Source organism: Phyllostomus hastatus, unplaced genomic scaffold, assembly GCF_019186645.2.
Source record: "Phyllostomus hastatus isolate PE091 unplaced genomic scaffold, TTU_PhHast_1.1 phas_contig_80, whole genome shotgun sequence".
In the NCBI taxonomy this organism is placed as follows: Eukaryota; Metazoa; Chordata; class Mammalia; order Chiroptera; family Phyllostomidae; genus Phyllostomus; species Phyllostomus hastatus.
In genome coordinates, this window is record NW_025333960.1 from 10,203,877 (window position 1) to 10,226,278 (window position 22,402).

Here is a 22,402-nt window from a genome sequence, read left to right on the forward strand (position 1 = left end):
CAAGAAAAAATAAATTACATAAAGATTAAAAAGAAACAAAATAGTCATTAATGAGAATTGACATTATTGCTCCAGAGCAAATTCCAGAAAAATCTACAGAAAAATGGTTGAGCTAAAGACTGCCAAAACATGGTTCTGGACAGAGGGGCAATACATAAAAAATAATAGCGAGCATGTGAGTATACGTACTCTGTGCACTGCAATAAAAAGAAAATGTAACTTTAAAAGATACTATTGCCATAACAAAAAGGTACACATAACTAAAGGGTGTACAGGATTTTATGAGAACATTTTGAAACTTTATTGAAAAATATAAAAGTAGATGCAAATAAATGGAAGCAGAAACCATGAACAAATAGGAAGATCCAATATTACCAAGAAGTAATTCTCCCAAGTTTTATTAATGGATCCCATGCAATTCCAAACAAAATTAAACAGTTTTTCATGGACCTGACTGTATGGAATGTGCTCATTTTCTGTGTAAAAGGTGATTCTAAATTATGGAAGCAGAGAGCCTGAGGACAGTCAACATATTTCTAAAGAAAAGCAGGGCAGGCCTCAGAAGAGGTCATACAAGTCTACAAGAGACATTAATAACTAGTTAAAAAAAAAGAGGCAAAGCACATGAACAATTCAGAAAAGAAAATTTTCCCATGGTCAGTAAACATATGGAAACATGTCTAGTTTCAACTGAGATACTCTTTTTTCACCTATTAAACTAGCAAAGATTAAAAAAAAATAATGCTAATTTTAGTACGAGTGTGTTGAGATAAGCATTCTCAGGGAGGGAGTTGATGGCGAATGTGAATTGGTATCTTTCCGGAAAGCAACTGCTCAATATGCATAAAGAACCTTAGGCATCTTATACATTTTGAACCAGTAATTCCACCTCTTGAAATCCATCCATACAAAATAATGAATGTAAATTCAAAGAATTATTCTTAGCAGTGTCCACAGCAAAGACATAGAAAACACTTTGATATAATATTATGAAGATTCTAGTGCATTAATATACTGGATGGAAACTTACTGAAAATTGATAATAATCTGGATAGTAAAAATCACCCAAATCAATATGGGTGATTTTATCTTTCTTTATAGTTTGCTTAAAATTTTCAAATTTCTTTCAAAAATTATGTATTGCTTTTAAAGTAAAAAAAATAAATCAGGACTTGCAAACTTTAAAAAGAATATTTCATTATTCTCTATCCTTACAACTGTTTCTCATTATTAAAATGGAGAAAAAATAAAAGCAAGCATTCTCATTATGCAGATAAATTGTGTTAATTGCATTTATAGCATATTCTCTTCATGTTTTAAGAAGTAAGCTTAAAATATACTTAGTAATCAGCCAAGTAAAATATTTAGGACATAAAATTGGCAAAGAACTCAAATGCATAATTACCTAAAGCTTATAAATACAATACATATAAAAATATATGCTATGTATTTATAATTAACAATGAATACATTGCAATTATTCAATATCTCTTGTATAATTTCCCTGAAGTAAACAGATAAAAGGTTTTCCATGTGTCCCTAAAGGGTGACAATAGAAGATAAAAGGGATGAAGAAGTTTTTTAAATTGTTAAGATATTGAATAATACAGATGAATTCCACTATGGATATAAAACCACTTTTATTTCAGAAGATTCAATAGAAGAAACTGGAAAAGTCAGCATATTCTCTTTCTTTTCAATGACATGACAGGTCAAAAAGATTATGGGCTCAGATTCAATATTATTTTGGTCTGAATAATACATGTGACAATAATGTGAATTTATACCCTATAAAATATTAAATAAAGTAATTTGAAACATTTAACCCATATATTTCCTTATTATTCATGGTCTGTAAAAACTGGGATAGTGGGGACTAGAGAGGTAATAGAACTATGATCATAAACACACTTCAGACACTTGAGGGCTTGAAACAAATATGTATTAATTTCATTACCACATCTTCTCAACTCAGAGTCCCCAGTGTTTGGAGATGGGGTGTGGGTTAGAAGGGAGAGAGGGAATGGGCTGAAATGGGGAAGAGAGAGGAGGAAAAGATAAAAAGGATGACAAATGCTGAACAAACTCAAAACTGCAAGAGGAAGCCGGAGAACTGCCTGTTGGTCTCTCAGTGATGGTCACTACGTAGCAGTGATTGCCACCCACTGGAATGCATCCCATACAGGGAACCAGGTCAGCTAAACAGGGAGGCTGGCATCGCTGAGGTGACAGCACCACCAGTAGCAGAGACATTTAGTGAGCATGTGGTCTTCACGACTGATTGAGTTGCTTCAGTGAAGCTGAGTGATTTGCTCAAGGTCCAGTGTTAGGGTCTCAGCAGGGACTCTTCGGTGACATGACAGGTCAAAGACTTGGGATCCAAGTCTTCTGATTCGTCTGCTGTCCTTTCCACTATACAACACTATTGTTTGGGGAAAATAATCGACTTTTCAATTGGTTATTTTTTGTATCAGTTATTTGAAGTTTAAAGATATTACCTTGGCTTTGCCTGGAGGCCAGAAATCTAGTTAATGTGATACAATTAACAGAGGATATCCTGTTATCATAGGTAACAGAGATCCAGGTAACATAACAGTCACCATTCCAGAGTGATCTTTTAGAAAACCTGGGCCTTCACCCACAACTCAAACTTACACATTCATGTTTCTCCTCTCTCCTCCTTCTCTCCCTCTAGTGGGTTGGTTGACAGTAATAATCCAGGGAGGTGGCATGTAGAATCTATGCTCTCAAGAGCTGTAGCTTGATTTTAGCTTATAACTGGTCCTGGGGGGTTTTGACAAGCCAGGCTGGTGGATATCTGCAGAATGATTTTCCTCCATTTCTCAACAATGCAAAACCAGAGCTAGAGAGAAGCGATGTTGGAAAGACCTCGCTTTCGGAGCTGGGGACTGAGCGAGGTTAATGGACAGCATCTTCTGTGGCTGAGATGTTAAAACACACCAGAGCTGCCACTGTCAACGGGGCCACAAGGGCTGGGTGGGGCTTCTGCCAAAGGAGAGAACAATTCAAAGCCAACAAAACCACACTGAGGAAAAATAACACTCTCGCCATGAAATCACAAGTTAAATCAATAAAACATAAGATCAATTTCCATAGGTCTATATCCCTGTGGTGTTGTATAGGAAGTGACATGTGTTGGAAAGAACATGGACTTTAGAGTCAATATATTGTGAAATAAATTCTACTACTCTGTACAGGATGGCCTTGGACAAGTTACTTAAATTTGGAGTCATTTCCTCATGTGTAAAATGAATACAATGATAACGCAATAGCCTGTGGTTAGAAATACACCTCTGTGTGTGTGTGTCCCCTTGTCTAGTGCTGACAGGTTAGGTGTCAGACGAAGGAAGATGCCATCTATATAATCATTCTAGAAGCCAAGCAGGACTATGAAAAGTCTATTCCTCAACACCTTGCTTCCCACTAAAATATGTCTGTGATAACACAAATTCCTTTTCTGAGCCTTGAAACTGTACAATGATATACAGTCTCTCCTTTGGAATGATCAATCATGTTATGAACCACACTGAGTTTCACCTAAATAATTTTCTATTATTTTTATTAGCAGTTTCATAACAAATTTAAAGCAAACATGGATAACAAATATTTATCCTGAAATTTTTAAACATATGGTTGGCATTCAATGGGTAAAATGATCAGACAGAACCACATCCATTCTTGCTATTTTTAAATGATCAGTATCGGTGAGGTTCAAGTTGGTCAGCAGGGTTTTTTTCCTGCTTAGGTGCCACTAACTCACTTGAGCTCTCCTGATCATCTGTACCATTCCGAACATATATATATTTACTAGTTCTATCTATCTTTAACCTCATTTCCATTTCTAGGGGGTACATGTGTTTAAATACACAGAGATCAATTCAGGAAATATAAAGTAATTTAACAGTGTTTGTCCAATATCTATTGAGTCAGTTAATCAATATATATAGCCTACTATATTATCAGTTAATGTACTGCCTACTGTATTATAAATTAATACATTGCCCATTGTATTGTCAATTAATATATTGTCATTAATTGTTTTCTCAATTAATGTACTGTCCACTGTATCATCAATTAACATGTCTATAATATTATCATTAATATATTTATTGTCTACTATGTTGTCAATTAATATATTGCCTACTATGCTATTCAAACACAGAGCTATAAAACTGTGAAGGGAATGGTGGTTCCTAACTGGGAGATCAGGGAAGGCTTCAGGAGGTGGTGATATGTGAGTTGGATCTGAATGGACTTGGCAAGTGAAGGAGGAGCCAGAAGTCACCCTAGGCAGAGCCATAACATGAAGCACAGCTCACAGACAATAGGTGTTTGGAGTGTGAGAGATGGAGAGTAATTTAGAAGAGCTAGACCATAAGGCGCATGGTGGAAAGTAGCTGTAATTAAAACAAAAGCCCAGAATATAGGCTGAGCTCATGTCATGGAGGACTGAGTATGCCATGAATAAGAGTTTCTTATTTTTGGAAGGATCCACAGTAGGTATTTGAGCATGAGTCAAATGTGATAACATCTGAGCTTTACAGAGAAAATTGGTTGCAGAGTGGAGGACAGATTTGAAGAGGGAAACTAAATGGCGAGAGATCAGTTAGTCGAGGACTCTTACAATGGTACAGGCCAGAGACGAGGGTCAGGCGAGTGGGATCTGAGAGGAAGGGATGGAACTAAAAATGGAGGGTAGAGAAAGTGGTCAGGATTTGTGACCTGCTGATGTAGAGGTGAGGAAGAGGGAGGGGGAAATGCAACTGGGCCAAAACTTGCCAGACCACATTTGCGGGAGGTGACACCATCCAAGCGACCCCAGATACATATGAGGTTAGCAGGTGCTAGGACATCGGCACATGTACAGTCCCTTCTGGGCTGGGCCCTATGGCAGATGACATCTGACACTAAAAGCATGTGAACAAATGCAAAAAGTGCTTAACCCCCCAGCACAGGGAAAAATTCAAATACCCAGCTACAAAATAAAAACGAGACAGTTGACTGACTAGAAGTGTCTCGAACAAATTGGAAAATGTCTACCTCATCAGAACTATCATCATGAACTATCATCAGAATGAGGATGGAGAGTCATAGGAAATAGTAGTTTTTGATAAAATTTTCTGAAGTTTTGAGCTTATACATGATATTATCAGGGTCATGGGCAAAAGGAAATTGGATTTAAAAAAACCAGCTAACACTGAAGAGGTCCTGAAAGCTACCATGACAAAATGGAGCAAGTAACAAATTAAACAGACTCTCATATTTGTAGTTTAGAAAAATAATAAACCAAGCATTCATGGTATAATCAACCCTCTCTATTTCACTGTTTAAAAACATGCAGAAACTTTTATTTACAAGAAGGTATCACATACACTTGACTTGTCCCAAATAGCTTGAAGAAGCCTCAAAATATCAGGAGTTTTTATCATTTTGTTATGGACCTGGCTCTGCATCACCATAATAATTATAGGAAAAAACATGTCAAAACTCACTTGGCTGCTACAGCCATTGGAGGTGCAGCTGTTGTGATTCTTAATGCATTTACAGTGCTTGCCAGTGCTCCCCCCAACTCCCCATCTTTAGCTTCAGTGGTTTTGTTTTGTATCCTGTGGGACAGAAAATAACCTGCACTGATTGTGGCAATCGATTGACTCAGCTGGTGCCTGAGAATGTGAACTGGGAACCGAAAAGCACATCTGAAAAGTGTGTGGGCTGCAGGTGAGCTGAAGGGGGTCCCTCCGTCCCGGCTGTGTCAGGCAGGGTTCTGTCAGATATGAACCACAAAGTAACCTTCATTCTACATGCCCTGCCCTTCTTTCAAAACTCAACAAAGGAGCTGATGTGCTCTGCTTTTAAAACTTTTCCAAAAGTACATGCAATTCTCCCTCTGCCCACTAAACCCCCACAGAAGAGAGACAGGCGCCTAGGTCCTCTTCTTTGTGCTCTGCTGCCAGCGCCGCTAAGATTGGGCCCTATGTTCCCAGCCAAGACCTGTCCTGTCTGAGGGCATCTGAAAGGGGACTTGTTAAGTGCACCCTCCACAGAGAAGAGGTGGTTTTCAGGGAGTGGTTTTTTTTTTTTTAACGTTTCATTGGCTTCCTTGGAGTGGGAGGCAAGTAAATAAAAAACAGATTTTAGTGGCCAAGTGAGATGTTTTAGTGATAATTCCTTCTTAATTTCACACAACTTTGTCAAAAATATAGTAGTCCCTCCCTTATCCTCGGTTTACTTTCCACAGTTTCAGTTACCTGCGGTCAACCATGGTCCAAAAATATGAAATGGAAAATTATAGAAATAAACAATTCATAAGTTTTAAGCTGCACGCTGTTCTGAGTAGTGTGCTGAAATCACGCACATCCCGCCCCATCCCACCTGGGCGTGAATCACTCCTTCGTGCAGTGTCTCCACGCTGTGCATGCCCCTGCACACTAGTCGCTTGGTAGCTGTCCTGGTGATCACACGCAGTGCTGCAGCGCTGGTGTTCAAGTAACCCTTATTTTATTTCACAGTGGCCCCACAGACATTCATACAACTTTTATTACAGTATATTGTTATAACTGTTCTACTCTATTATTAGTTATTGTTGCTAATCCCTTACTGTGCCTAATTTATAAATTAAACTTTATCATGGGTATGATGTATAGGAAAAAAACATAGTATATAAAGTCTTTGGTACTATCCACAGTATCAGGCATCCACTGGGGTCTTGGAATGCATCCCTTGTGGAAGAGGAGGGGCTCCTGTAGACGAAGGCACTGTACTTGCATTTAACAAATCAGCTGTTTTACTTAGAAAACGGGGGAAAGGATGAGAAGGCAAAATATACGTACATCTCATACATTACAAAAAAGATCTACAAGGAGCTATGAGACATGTTTAAGAAAATCAGATTCCTTAGAAAAAATGCATAGTTGTACTTAAGCCTGAAGATTTTGGCATAATGTCTTCGATTCCTCAGCTTAACTAAGGAGTGAAAAAACAATCTCCACATTCAATTGCAAAGTTAATCACCACTGTGTGTACCCTGGAGATATACATAGGATAAAAATAGGTGGGGTAAAAAGATGATATTTTTCTAAATATACTTGTGTTATTTAGATAAACACATACATACTTTTTGAGAGTAGGATGCCAAAAGTTACTTAGGTTTATAAGTTTCAGCTCTAGTAATTGGAAAATGAATTTTTGTGCCCCAGAGCATTATTGATTATTAGCTAATGAAACAGTTACATCTGTGTTTTTCTGGATCCCTACCTGAGAGTAGTTTTAAATTGTTGTCCTTCCTTTACCTTAATTTTACGATAGCAAATGTATTCTTTCAGAATCATATGGCTATTTTTTGTGCTGAAGGTTAATCTCTTTCTGCTTGGATCCCTAGAAATGTAGGATGAATTAAAAAAGAAAAAAATCCAACAAAACCCAAAACTGAGGACCAACGAAGGCCTGAGGGGGACTACACAGGGTGAAAAACTCTCTCACCAACCCTGCAGGGTCACCAGGGAGGTGGGCCCCGTCCTGTCTCATCACCCACGGCAGCGTGGGGCATGCCAGCTCTAATGCTGCAGGAGCAGCGAGAAGTGCAGGCTCAGGACCCCCAGGACGGGCCTTGTGGGTTCAGGGCAGAGCTATAGCATCATGGCAATCTCCCTTTTCGATGTAGTCCCAGAAGTCTGTAGGGGAGGACGACTCAGTCGTGTGCAGTTCCTCTTGAGTGTAGCTGCCCCCTTTTTCATGTTGGTAAACCCACAGACTTCCCCCAAGGAGCTGGCACAGACCACTCAGCTTGCTGGGAGAAAGAACCAGCTCCTCTCATGCAGCAGACTTGCCCTTTCTGCTTGGTCTTTCTCCAGAGATCCCTGATCCACTCTCCACAGATGACATGCCATTTTCTATTCAACTCAGCATGTTTACTTTTTTATTGTGATTCATGTCTGAGTTTCTTTTGAATCAAATTACTGCATTTCCCTGGTGAGATGTGCCATATGACGATCTTGTTAGAACAAAATCAAATACAAAATATGCACTGAGTGCTGCTCTGTCTCATCCCCACCACATGTTTTCCCTTTTGTTTGGACACACTTCTGTCATCTACTTGAGCAGTAATAAATCCTCCCAGTGTTTAAGCCAACTTTCAGACATTTTTTCTTGAAAAAGATAAAGATGAATTGGTTGAAACACTGTCAACAGAGAAAAAGTCACTGTTTCAAAACTATTTTACAATTAGATGGCTGGTTTCCCCAGCATACCTGGATTGAAGAAAACCAGGGAGACCGATGGGATGATTACACTGAGTCACAGCAGTGACTGCAGACTTTCTCGACATGCAACCCCAGATAAGGTTCAGTCTTCAACCAGTGTCTAAGCCACGCACACCGTAGCTTTTTGAACAAGGACAGCGCAATGCAGTTCACAGTATACTTCCTCGGTAATACATTTTCCCTCTGCCCATTTATTGGGGGTATTGATAATTTTTTTCAATCAGTTAATTTCTATGTATCTTGTACAAATAATGTTTAAAAACTAAGCAGTTTGCACTAAACAGATCTGCATCCAAGTATAGGTACAAGACTCATGTTATCTGTGTCTTTCTTCCCTCCCTGTGGCTTCCAGAATGGCGTCCTAGCTCCTTGGTAAGACACACAGGACCCTTCGTGATGGAGTCCTGACATCTGCACCTGCCAGCCCCTCTTTAGGATTCAGGCTAATCTCCCAGTGCAACCTGTTCTCTTTTGTATCCACAAGAAATCTGCCCTCTTTCACACTCTGGTCAACTCCTGCTCATCCTTCAAGGAAAAAGTCATCCTTGCCCACTATTGCACCCCAGGCGGGCTCAGGTACCCTCAGAGGCCTTAATGGCACCACTGCAAAGTTCTCTTGTGGGGTTTAACCCGCTTCAGGCACTATGTGGCTGCTTCCTCCTTCAGAGTGAGCTTCCCGAGGGCAGGGCACCCAGCAGTGTCAGAGGCACAGCATGTGGTTAATGGTCTCTGGTGGTTAAGTACAACTTATTAAACTTTCCCCTAAAGCCTGCCTTGCTGAAAACACTAGTAGAACCTTTTCTTAAAAGAGTATTGTGTGGTCTCCAGTTATACCACTCCTTAGGACTTTTCTAACAGATATGAAAATAGTGTTAGCAATGAAAGGTAATAGCATGTATTTAAAAATACTTATTTTCTAAGATCTTAAACTTCACCCACAGAATCAAACCTATCTACTTACATAAGTTACTTTTTAGTGGGGACTTCTGATGACATATGATACGCAGTAAGAAAATTACCTAGCCCTAGAGCTAAAGTAAAAATGTACTTAGCCCCTTCCTCGGAGTGCTGAACACAAGAAACGAGAGATGTACTGAACCGCAGTGTGACAGTTTCCCTCTACAGAACACCCTGTGAACTTCTGTTCTCAGATCTTATACAGGTTGAGGCAAACACAGGTTTACAATTGTGAGTAGATAAAACACAGCTTATTATTGTATTAGTATTTATTGTTGTATTATTTTCCATACAAACAACTGTAAACCTACTTTTGTCCCACTCTGTTTTAGTATTTTTCTCTTTTACTAGTTAACATTTCAGCGGAATGTCAGATACAAGTCTAACACTTATCATGCATTAAGTGGGTTAATCCTCACAGGTTGATATCATAGTTATTCCATTTTACTGATGGCCCAGAGAGGTTAGATAACTTGCGCAAGGTCACACAGCTAGTGATAGGAAGCAGAGTTGAGATGCAACACAGGCAGTCTGGTGCCAGGGCCTGTGTCCACGCCACAGCTTCTCAGCATTTGCCCTGAGAGATTTGCACTGCTCCAGGGAGCATAGCACTCCTGACTCTCAGTGCAGGTTAGAGAGACAGACACATACCTTGTGATTCAAAGACGTACCTTTGGGTAGAATTCTAAAAGCCAAGTAGACTTAAAACAACTGTGTTATGGCTTCCCAGATTCACACCAGAATAAATATTCCCTGTGGTTAGAGAACATAGAGCACAGTAAATATAGCCAGGGATCTCTCAGTGCTCCTGTAATGCCCATCAGCTTGCTGTGCCTCTGCAAAAGATCTGGGCATGTAGTTCAGCGACACATGCAGGCAAGGATGCCGAAGGTATGGCCCAGGCTCGAGGCAACTCACAGCTTAATAGGCTCCCCTCCTCCCTGCAGCCACTGGGTGGTTTACCCACGTACCAGCGTCACTCCTCAGTACCATTCACTAGGTCCCATCATGGTCTTCCTGCCAACATCAGCACCCTACCCCCCAGGGAGCGGCATTTCATAATCTGAAAATTATTTAGTGCTATGATCATTATGAAGAAAATTTTCTATTTCATATTTCTTCCCATAGCACCTTCTTATTTGTTCGTACTTTCCTCTCTAGTATATGTTCTTTTTTTCATTCCTTCTTTTTCTTTTTTAAAAACTGATAAACAGCTTTGGTGTTTAAAAGTATTAACTTTTCCCCCAGCTTTATGAAGATATAATTGGTATATAACATGTAAGTTTAAGGTGTATAATATGATGATTTGATACACTTATATATATTTCTTTTAAGCAATCCTTTCTAATCCACTGAGCAGCTAGATGAGAAAAAGAGCATTTTGAAATGTAATTAACATTTTATTTCAGAGTATAACAACTCATTGAATCATCAATTATAATATGCTTAAAATGAATATAAATTGTTTCATTTTGCAACTACAAATCATATTTCTGCAGGATACCGTGAATAGGAAATATTTTTATGCACACTTTCAAATATGTATCATTTAGAGTGTGTTACAAGAAGTTCCAAGGTAGGTATTTTTAAATAATCCATGGAAAATTAGAATCAAGTTATTTTATGAATTGTTATTTAAGCCTATAACTAATCTTTCTGACATTAATATCTTTAATGAACATTTGAGCAATACCTGCATTCAGAATATTGGATAGAACTCAGACATCACCTCTCTTCACTAGGCTTATATTTTCTCAGTAACCTAATTTTGTCTTTCATAAGATATTAATGCTTTTGGAAGTCTTACTCTTAATCCTATTAATTCCTATGCTAGTTTTTACAAGTGCATGAGGAAATATGCAAAGGCAGTCAATTTGTGACTAAAGTGCTAAAGGTAAATCTAAAATAACTGCTACATAAGAATTTCAGGGTTGCTAAAATGCAGAACTTCATCTGAAAATATTTCCATGGACTTAAATCAAATCCTTGGGGGCTGGTAGGAGTTAGTTTCCTTGGCTTTGCTTTTCTGAAGAGAGGTCCATTGGCAACACAGGAGAATGCATATGTCGGAGAAGTGTGTGTAGTTGTCTGTGTTGGACCAAAGATCTAGTCCTACGAGAAGACTGGCCACTGCAGTGCGTGTCTCTTACTGCTGTACTGAATCTGGCCATTAAGCTCAGAAATGGAACTAAACCTAAGACAATGCAGCATCTGGGACCTAAAATGAAGTATTATGAGTATCCCCTAGGAAGAGAAAGAAGCAGTTTGAAAGTTGTAGGCTATGTAGATGGTAGGAACTAATTTCAAAAATACTCTCATCACAGACAAGATGTTTTCCAACTGTGAGCTAGTCAGGTGGATACACGACCAGAAATACATTCTAAGATTTTAAAAAACCCACATATCTATATAATCCTACTTTTACTATAGTCATACTACTTTATCTTCAGCAATGAATATAAACTAATTTTGATAAGGTAAAAAGAGATACCTACTCCTCCCACTCATACACTCAAGTCATACAAGCTTCTTTGAATCAGACTTCTTCAAATCAATTCATTCTTTTCAGTTCTTGAATGACTTTCCAGAAGAATTAGCTAATGACAGGAAGTGAAAGAGATGAGCCCTACATTTTGCAGAGGGTAAGAGAATATTGCTGTTCCTGGGATGCCCTGAAAGCTGTCCGCACGAGATCCCAGGATGCTGACATGCTCTCTGGTTCCGCAGGACACAGCAGCTGTCACATCTATGACACTAGCCGGTCCCTCTGATCTCCACCACATGGCATCACTGGTTGGGATATAATTGTTTTAAGTAGATAGTCTCTTCCTGAGAAAGCTACTACAAAATTATTAGGATTTAACATCATACTTAATCACAGGAAAAGCCAACAAAGTGATCAACAATGAGGAAGAGAGCCTGGTAGGGCTCTGTTTTCATTGCGTAGCATGCAGAATAAGGGAACAAGTGAAGTGGCTCTCCTTTTTCCGTTTAATATACATTAGCTTCCTGGTAATGGGTCTTACCTCCCAATGAAAATGGAGCCATGACTGAAATGCCTGGTCTCTTTCTGGTGGCCCCCGTGGGGCCCCACTGGCTGGCAGGGTCAGTTGTGAGTACAGTTCCTGGCATGATGCACAGGAAGGCCGAGAGGGGGCCCCGGCGCCAAGCCCACGCTCACCTCATACTCCTCCTTGAAGCCGTAGCCCTCAGCACACTTCATCTGCGTGATGTGTTGAAGCAGGTCTGCTACTCGGATGGCGGGGTGAAGCTGCCCAGTCTGGTAGGGCACGTCGGCTGGCTCACGTTTCTTGTACGTGTGGGACTGCACCAGGCTGCTGGTGTCGCTGGCCATCGTGTGGGTTTCGTCTAGGAAAAGAAGGCATGGAGAAAGTGAGGGCCAAACAGCAGGCTGTGTCGAGGTCACTGAGAATGCTAACACGTTGCTGCTGACATCCTCTCAACCTACAGCTGCAATAATCCCTATGATGGCTTAGCGAAAAAGAAGTTAAATGCTTAGAAATTTACATGGGATTGGCAATACTGATAGGAATGAGGCAGGAATCTTGGTTTTTACAAAGCAGTCCAAACGATATATTGCTTTCACAAAGTTGGTTGATAAGAATTCTTTAGCCTTTGGGTGCTAAAGTTCATAGAAGTTTCCGTTTGAAACTTCATCAAGGCCTGGTAGAAAACCAGTCTTGTATTTCTTCCAAAGATTAGTTAGCTAATTTTTATGATGAAGTGAAGAAACTGTACAAATGTTCTGTGAGCAAAATAAAAATGCACAAAATGGGTTGGCTTATATAGTTAGCAATGGGAATGTGGACTTGATACATGAAATCCAAGAAAAGCGGAAGAAGAAAAGGAAACTTGGTTTGATGAGTCACTTTGCATGCTCCAGTATCAGAAAGCTTGACAAAATATTGTGGACCAACACATCACGTATGGAATGTTCTACAGGAGCTAACATGCAGGCCAACACATAGCAGAGCCAGCTGGCTTCGTCGGGATCTACAGGTGAGACACACACTCCCACTCCCTCCACACCTTCTCCATGGGGTAATGGGGGAACTTACCATTTATTGGCACTTTTAAGAAGATACATATCAGGAGAAAAGAGGAGAAAAAGGAAACAGGGCATAAGCAATAATACTGTGTGAATAATTACAGGTAGTTTTTATTTTGTGCTTTAATTTTACGGTTAACTTTTCCATACAAAGGTGGTCAGAGGGCAAAGCCTCAATTTTCCCATCAGGTTAGGATGGAGGTGTTAAGTGCTCTATAACAAAAAGGAGGTTAAAATAGTATCATAGTTGTTTTTCACCCCTCATGAACCAAGTAATGACCAAATAAGTCTTATTTGTATTCGACACATCTTATTTGAATTTCTTGAACAAGTCAACCAAATTGTACTATAAAATTAATGTTAAAATTTGGTTCAATAAGCCTAAAGAGGCTGCCTTTTAATGGAAGACTACTAGTAAATTAGATTAATGAACTGCAGAAACTGTAGCTATTAAAAATGTCTTATGGAAGAAAGTGCTATTAGATTAAGAGTTCCACATTCTACAGCTTAACTCATTATAACGCTGAATCCCTTTAGCTGTTTTATGATTGAGGATGTGTCTCATCAGAATATAATTCAAAGTCACTTAAAATGAGGATATTAAATCAAAACTGATTTCAGGTATAAAGGATTAAAACCCATAAGGAAGGATTTGTTCAATTTTTTAAAAAAATTACCAGGTTGTTTATCAACAGGGGACTCAGCTCTGGGGTTTGTCTTTAAACTAAGAAGTTCAAGTCCAGAGGGAATTTAGCTCAAGGGCGCTTGGTTAGCTGTGCCTGGTTCTGAAACCTCACTTGTATCTGCATCGCAAAGCGCCTGGGGATGCATGGTATGAAAGGTGGTACACGAGTGTGTAGCTATGTTGCTGTTGCTGAAATGGCACCTGGATCACTACAAGGTGGCTAAAGACACAAAGACAAAATAAAAAGGGTGGTAAGTTGATTTTATGTTTTGTTTTTGTTTTTTCATTTGGAATTGCTTTGAAATTTAGAAATCCTTTGCTCCCGCTTTATTATAACAGTCACAAAGAAACTAGGGAATTTTCACATCAGCTGTGCTTGCTTGCAACTGCCACGCTCAGAAAGTGGGACACAGGATCGCCAGTGAAGAACTGAGTCTGGCGAGCTTGTGTCTACTACAGTAGGAAGTTCTGCTCTTTGTACTAAGATAAATGGAACATCAATTAGTTTCCCCCCTGTGCCTCTCTCGTTCCCTTAGTTCTGTACTGTTTGGGATGAACATAAGTAAATGCCCTCTATTGTGGACTGACTTTCTAAACTTCCCCTAAATGAAACATCTGGGCCTGTTACGTGGACATACTGGCACCCGAGCACACCCCAATACAGGGCTATGCATTCTTGGAAGTTTTAACAATGTGGAAGCTGCAACCACTGTCACCATTGTATGTATCATCGTCTGCTGCATGTGACACCTTGGCCTCATTACTAGTGTGGACGTGTCTTAAAGTATTCAAACACTACTTAGACTAAGAAAAGAGTACTATTATCCAGTACTTAGGTTATCAGACAGGGAATAGAAAGTTTCTTGTGCAGTATCTGTTATGAAATTGGGTCACCTTACTAGTAGAAATTCTTGATTCTATCCAAATTAGTAATTAGTTTTTTCTAATTTCTTAAAAAAGAATTATTACTGATAAAACATATTATTGTCATTAATTTCCTATATTTGTTAAAAATTACCCACCAACATTTTTGAATTAAAATTATGCATCAGAGGAAATCAGAAATAATGCTTCTCACTAAAAGTTCTGATAGTTTTCTAAGAACTGAAAATGAATTCTACCTATACTCTTTAATAAACTATCTTGACTTTTCAACAAGCCAACTAGAAACTCTTCAATTGAAATAAATGCCATGTTTCTAAGGCCAGGGAAGATCCATCCATCCATATATCTATATATCTATTTTTTGCAAGAATATAATGTAAAGCCATACTACAGCTTTGTACACTAGCACCTTAGCCTATGAGGATAGAGGTGGAGGGATTAGAGGATTTAATTGTGCCAAGCTCTGAGTCATACCAAACATTTCTTTTGTCTATAATTATAATAGCACTATTTTCAAAAAGTGCCAGAGTAGATGTACAGCTTATTTTCTTTCCAGGTTCAAGTAAACCTCACTAATCCTTAGTATACAATATATAGATTCACATTTGCACCAAATAATGTGGAAGGAACAGTTTCCAATCACTACCATTTGCTATGTTGGTACACGTATAATAAGACGTGATAACAGTTATTTGTTTATCTGGCTGACTTATTTTTCACGATGTACATCATTTTTGCTCCTTGAATTGTCTGTTCAAATGATTCTCTCTCAGTAAGGAAACCTAACCAACTTTAAAAGATGTCATTAGTGTTCATAATAACCAAGCAGCAACTTTAAAAAAAGGTATTTGTTTAATAAGCTTATCTAAATCCTGCTGTGAAACCTGAACATTTTGTTCCCTCTGACAATGCATGTCTTGGCCCTCTCCACTCATAGCTTCCCCAAGGTCAGAACATCTACTAGAGGAACCCGGGAATGAATGCCACCACACACAAAGAAACTGCAAATCCTTGCCTAGCAAGAGATTTTGCAAATGTCATCTGCATGTAGATTGCATTATTCAGGAGCCCAAAATTAGCCTGAGCCCCTCACTTATGAAAATAATAAAAATGCAGCCTTTTCTCCTTATAGTTAATATTAAAAGGAGAGCTTTAGTGGGTTTTGTTTGTTAGCCATCAAAATGGCACAAATTCAAAAACTTTGACTTATATCCATTCTTAAATTTCTGAGTTCATTTTTTCCTCAAGCAATGAATTTTCTTAAGCTCAGAAAATACAATAAGAAAAAAAATCACCCTCTACAACAATTGTAACAACTTAGAGAAAAGAGAAGCACAGGGGGAAAAATTATTTTGTGAAGATATAAACCCTTGTAAAGAGAATTAGAAGGCAGAAGTCATACAGCTGAGGATGGAGCTCTGGCTACAAGGAATTGTTATAGACCTAGAAGTCCTCTGTGTGAGGCTCCCTGTCAGTAAGGTTAGCGGCAGAAAGAGAACACAGCTGTGACACACTCAGGTCATATGTGCGTCTCAAATGCAACAGCAGCTCATGCTTGTTTGGTAATGCCATTCCTCCTCACCTTCTTATACTGGACAAACAGGATTTTTTTCTTTCACTCCCCACTGGGAACATTTAATACTTTCAATGCGTTCTGCCCCACATTTTATTTCTAACTTTTTATTTCATTTCTTGTGACATCTGACATATAATTCACCATGTTATTATAACGTGCCATCTTGTCATTTTGCTGTTGGAAACATCAGCTCCTTTGAGATTCTTCTGTGTCAATAGGCACTTTGGAATGTGGGGGGTGCCCTGAGTGTCTCCGAGGAGGGGTTAGGAGGCCAAAACTCCATTGTTATCATTTTTCTGCATAACATTAGGCATAATTAGAAAAATGCTATTTTTGAAAGTGAAGTTTTTAGTGCTTAGCAGTAAGTGAAAATAACAAGCTATTTTCACTTTTACTACTGACACATTGGACAAAATTCAGCTCTTGGAAGCACACAGCTGAGTGATTATATACTGTATTTTTTCCAGGGATGAGACCTGCCTTTAAATTTGGAACATAGAAAGGGAGAACACTGGAGCTGAGACTGTTCATTTGAACCTTTTGGTATCATTCCTGACATGCATGAGGCGAATCCTCCTATCAATGGAGACTGTTTGGAGAGAGTCTTTTTATTATCCATGCCCCCAATTTCTAATCCCCGTCCCAGGCCACCCACTCCCTCCACCCCATGTCCTGCTTGTAATCACTGAATCATACAAAATTAAAACCTCAGTCTCCTGCAGAGTGGCTACTGACTCTCTAAATTACTCCTGCAATAAACTATGATAAAGGGAAATGTTCTCACCTAAAATTGCAGTTGGCACAAATGGGTCTGTCATACATCATAAGCAGGTCAGTGCAGAGAAAGTAAAAAGAGAAAGAACAGTAAATGATTGATGAAAGCCCCCCAGTAGTCCCATAGAAAGCCATTGAAAGCATTGGGTTATAAGACGTCAAACACATTAAGCTCCTAAAGCATCATGGACAGCAAAGTGAGCACTGATTGAATCAGATTGCTAAGGCTTATAAAAAGGTGAAACAATGGAAAAACCTGTTACCTGGGTAATAGGAATTAGGCACTGACGTACTCAGTGTATTTGTTTTCATTGTAAAGGACGATGGCGAAGACACAGCTGCAAATGAGAGAAAGGCTAGTCAGTGGTTGTAGAGAGGCAACAGCACCTGCAGACACAGCACTCTGAGATCACTCCTAGGGACCCCATGCTGGGTAGACTTGACTGAAAAAACATCAGAGGTTTCCTGAAGTCTGCATGGTAAATAGTACCGTACCCACTGTCTCTGGGGAGCTACTGACCCTTTTGAAAATAAGCACTTTTTTATCAATTAAAAGATTTTCTTACCCCACAAATGAAGAAAAAAAACAATAATCACAGCTTCCATTTTGAATAAAGAAATTCATTAGACTCTATTTTGACTTCTAGCCTTTACTTGTGCATTCTAGTATCACATTGAACTGATTTTTCACAACCAAGAGTATGATAATGTGTCTACACATGCTTTCTGTAGTTTGCAAAATCCTCTTCTTCCTTATATTTTGGATATTCAGAGAATTTCCCACAATGCTATGACCTGGTTTATGAAAAATAAAGGTGATATTTCATGTATACTATATTAAGATGAAATCTGCATGTCTACATATTATTCTATTGTCTTTTCAATCCTTATCAACTGCTTTTTATTTGAACTATTCCTCTGAAAGACTCAAGATTTAACTATCACATCCTCTCTTCCTCTCTGTTATTTAGAAGAAAGTTAATCCCATTCAATTTATACAATTCCACTGCAAGTGGGTCTTTCCAATTTTTAAAGTAGTCTGTTGACTCTCTTCAACAGCTTAATTGATTAGTACTTTAAAAACACTTTAATTTCATTAAAGTGTACGAATAAATAATTTAAACATGCTCAGGCAGGTTTAATGTAAGCCTACATTTTAACTCCTATGGTGTAGGTACATGATTTATTAGATGTTGAGTTCCTGGCCCAGTTACATCACTGTATTATGGGAACCACTACCAAATCCCAATGGATATTGTATGTTCTCTTTATTCCGATGACATGTTAATATATTTAGCTCTCCTGGAGAAGTTCCTTTAGGACAGTGTTTTACCTGGGTTTATGTTTTTAGAGTGTAGAGTTAGTGAATAATAGAGCAAGAAACACAACCCAGGCTGCCTATTATTTATAAGCTGTTTTTCTAAAATACAAAAGTATCACATTTATAATACATATTTATGGTAAGCTGCCAGGAAAAAAGAGAGCAATTGATGAAAATAAGAACAAAAAACCTGAGTACCTATAAAATATGCCAAGATCAGCAAGAATACTACCCATTACCTGCAGACGTTTTTATGTGGTTGGTAAAAACGTGCAAAGCAGATACAAAATAACTATGTTTATTTTCACCTTTTAAAAAAAGGTATTTTAAATACTTGTTTTTTAGTATAAAAATTAAACCCATTCCCACTATTGATACCTATTTTCCCCTATTTTATGTACAACTCCCATTTGCTTTGATGAATAGATTCTACAGGCTTGTGCTTATATTTAAATTCTTTGACCTCATTTTTTGCTCTCTCATTTCTAAAACCTACTCACCTCCCAACTGCTAGCACTTTCTCCCAAACCTAAAAGGTCTCAAACATTCTCAGATTTGTAATAGTGTTGGGGCTGGAAGCTCGGTGGTCTAATGAACATTTTTCCTCCCTCAGGAATTGCTCTCTTATTTCAGAGGCATTAAGAAAGCATTATGATAAAGTTTACCACTGGGGCCACTGCTGATAGATGGGATTTGATGAGACCTCGTTGTTCAAAGAGTGGGAAGAAAAAGGAATGCCCAGTGTCTCCTGCACTGGCTGCACTGACGGGAGGCAGAAAGGAATGTCTAGTAGCAGAAGAGTCCGCTGGAAGCTGGCGCTGGCTGTGGCAGCAGTACACTCATTTTTAAAAAAAGTAACTGTCAAATGAAGCTTCCTGTCCAGAGGCAAGTATCTCCCTGTTGTTCAAACTTCAAAAGCCCAGATACTACTAATGTAGGTCTCTGCCCTTTGGGCAGGTAATTCCAAGCAAATTTATTTGTGAGGAATTTTATCATGAAATAGAAAATTTGGGACATTAGTGGGTTATCCTACAAAGTGAGAACATATCTGCATGGTCCTTTACATACTGCCTTTCAAGAAATAACTGCAACTACAAAAATTCTAACCTTGAGCGGGGTGGGAAGGACTTCTCCTATCCCAGCCCACAACGAATGCATCCTGAAGTAAAAAATATAATATGTAGTTTGTGGTGTCCTGAGGCACCACAGATTCTGTCACCTACACTGAAAGTGACAGGAAAGGGCTAAGAACAATGATCAAGGACGATGTGTGCTGGGCTGCCCACTGGGGCTGCGGCCGTGTCTGCTGAACTGCTGCTCCACCCGGCTAGTTATGCATGTGGAATAAATAGATGTAGCACTTCTAGTAGGAACAGGTGGACAACTGTAGACTTTATAAGCAGGAAGAAGTAGATAACTGAACTCTACGAAGCTTTGTGGAATGTAGGAGAAAGGCAAGGCACAGGAGAAGGCACGTGCAGTGACTACGTGGCAGCTGGAGAGAGGAGGAGTGGATGGGGAGAACCGCAGAACAGGCCAAAGGGGTGGTCAGGACACAAGCACACACTGTCCTCTCTGGTATCTGCCCTCTCCCCACAGAGATCAGATTTCTGTACTTCTCAGTCATGAGGTTCCTAGCCTTTACACTTTTTAAAAATCCTCACTTGAGGATATAGTTTATCGATTTTAGAGAGAGGAAAGGAGAGAGAAAGAGAAAGAAACATCAATGTGAGAGAGGAATATCAATCAGTTACCTCCAATCCATACACCAACCAGGGATCGAACCTCCAACCTAGGTATGTGCCTAGTGGGAATCGAACCCATGACTTTTGGTGTATGGGATGACACTCTAACCAGGGCACTCACATTTTCTATTGGTAACGGTGAGCATGAGCTTTTATGCCATCCCCATGCTGTCCTACATCCTCATTATGCAGCCAGGGTGGGCAGCCACCTGTGGCATGGATTTCACATGATAAAGAAACCTCTGACCTTGAACCCAGCTGGGCTGTGAACCACAGAGTCAGGCATACAGCATGGGATTTACTTCTGGTTTCTGGGAAGATCACCAGGGACAGAACAACTGCTCTTTTTGTATTTCATATAATCAGTGTAATTGTTAGCTTCCTAAAATTATGCCTTGTACCTGAATCACAGGTGGTAGTATGGGAAGGTATCAGCTGAACTCGGTTTACCCACATGGTGTGAAATATAAGACTTGTGAAGTGGAAGTACAGCTTAACTTATTAATTGCCATGGATAGCCCTGTAATAAAGGCAGAACCTGTCAGCTAAACAAATAAACAATTAGCTTGTTACTGCCATTTAGTGAACTGTTTTATAACAGGCTTCCTTGTGTAATTCCACACCTGGCTAGCTTACAAACAGGATCTAAACAACAAAGAGGATGATGAGAGGCAGGTGCCTTCTTGGAGAGGACAGAAGCCTTTGTGTCATTGCTAAGTGGTTCAGAAATGTAACTGCAGCTTCCTGTCTTCTCTGATCTGGCCCTATCACCTTCACAACATCATCTCATGGAAAAAACCCGTGGCATGTGCAGAAGTTTCCAGGACTGTATGAAGGGGCTGGAGAAACCAATGAGATGTAAGAATTCCTTAGGGAGTATTTTTGTTTTCACTCCCCCAGTACTATCTGGAATTCTGGAAAACCAGAGATGTATTAGCATCCAAGAAAACATGCACTTACATCTGCCATTCAGATTGTGTGTGTCCATGAATGAGAACGCCTCATCGCAGTTTGTGCCTTGCTCGGCATAGCTCTTGTCCATGGAGTTCACCATCACAGTCATCTCCTGCCGGGTGCTGCTCATTGTCTCCTTCCGCTTCTTGGCTAGTTTCCTTGGGACAAAGAGTTCATTATGTGGGCATGCATGTGCATAGAAAATTGGGCGTTGACATGTGTATTGACAAATAATCAGGAATAACTTCTAATGAATTAATCGTATTCATCCATAACATTGATTTAATGTGCCTTCTAGATATCAGCTGCAGAGAGACAGAGATGAAAATGATCCGCTGCCTATCCTCAAATATATCCACAGTGACACTAGGAATGTACAGCCTAAAACATTAGTTTCTGTTCTTGCTAGTATAAGCTAAATTAAAAAGGACAATGATCATTTTAATTTAATACAAATAGAATCATTTTCTATTTACTGATATGCTTCTAGTAACTAACCTTTTACTAAATTATTTTTATATCTCCATAATCAGTGGCAAAGAGTAGATCCCCCTAGTAAATATTTGCCAGACAAAACTTTCATACTCTAACGAAGAACCTAAGAGACACAGGCAGAACTAAAGAGCAAAGCGAGGTGAGCGGTGCATGAAGAGAGCAGGCTGTGAAACGGAGCCTGCGCGGGACAGGGGAGCTCTGGCCTCGGGAGCACGGGGTGGGGTGTGTCCTGAATTCTTCGACGGCTATGACATGGGACCAAATCCCAAATGAACCCAAATTAGTTCCCCATCAAGGTCTGTCCACAGAGCAGAAGATGAAAAAGAAACCTCAAGCAACTGGTTACTCTCGAAAGTTTAGAGAGGAGTAGGTCCCCTCGTTGGTCCCCTCAGTAGAAGAGGATGCAAAAGGCTGAGAAAGGCAGAGATTTCCAGTTCTTTTGGAGACATAGTCTAACACTGGCATCTGCATCCTTCTCACTGACCACCAAAAGCTCATAAATCAAAGTTACAGATACCTAGGCAAAAGCGATAAACCTAAGGGAAACTGACATTCAAATAAACAGATAAAACACATTTTTTATAGCTGTTGCTATGGAAGGTAGTTTTATGCATGCAAGACAGACAAGAATAGAATTAGAGATGCTTAAGTAGAAGGTATAA

The 22,402-nt window shown here is 39.4% G+C and overlaps 1 protein-coding gene across 3 annotated transcripts in view; it reads right to left on the minus strand.

Moving 5' to 3' along the window:
• PTPRM (protein tyrosine phosphatase receptor type M) overlaps positions 1-22,402 on the minus strand; it is an 811,120-nt gene that overhangs the window by 129,235 nt on the left and 659,483 nt on the right. Inside the window, exons 15-19 of one of the 3 annotated variants that reach the window (XM_045849820.1) lie at positions 21,252-21,403; positions 17,489-17,563; positions 17,236-17,262; positions 13,316-13,327; positions 12,418-12,605 (exon numbers count right to left, since the gene is read on the minus strand). In XM_045849820.1, coding sequence (XP_045705776.1) covers positions 12,418-12,605; positions 13,316-13,327; positions 17,236-17,262; positions 17,489-17,563; positions 21,252-21,403 — 454 coding nt within the window. The remainder of the gene's footprint in view (positions 1-12,417; positions 12,606-13,315; positions 13,328-17,235; positions 17,263-17,488; positions 17,564-21,251; positions 21,404-22,402) is intronic. The other 2 variants (XM_045849821.1, XM_045849822.1) reach the window with 2 other exon arrangements.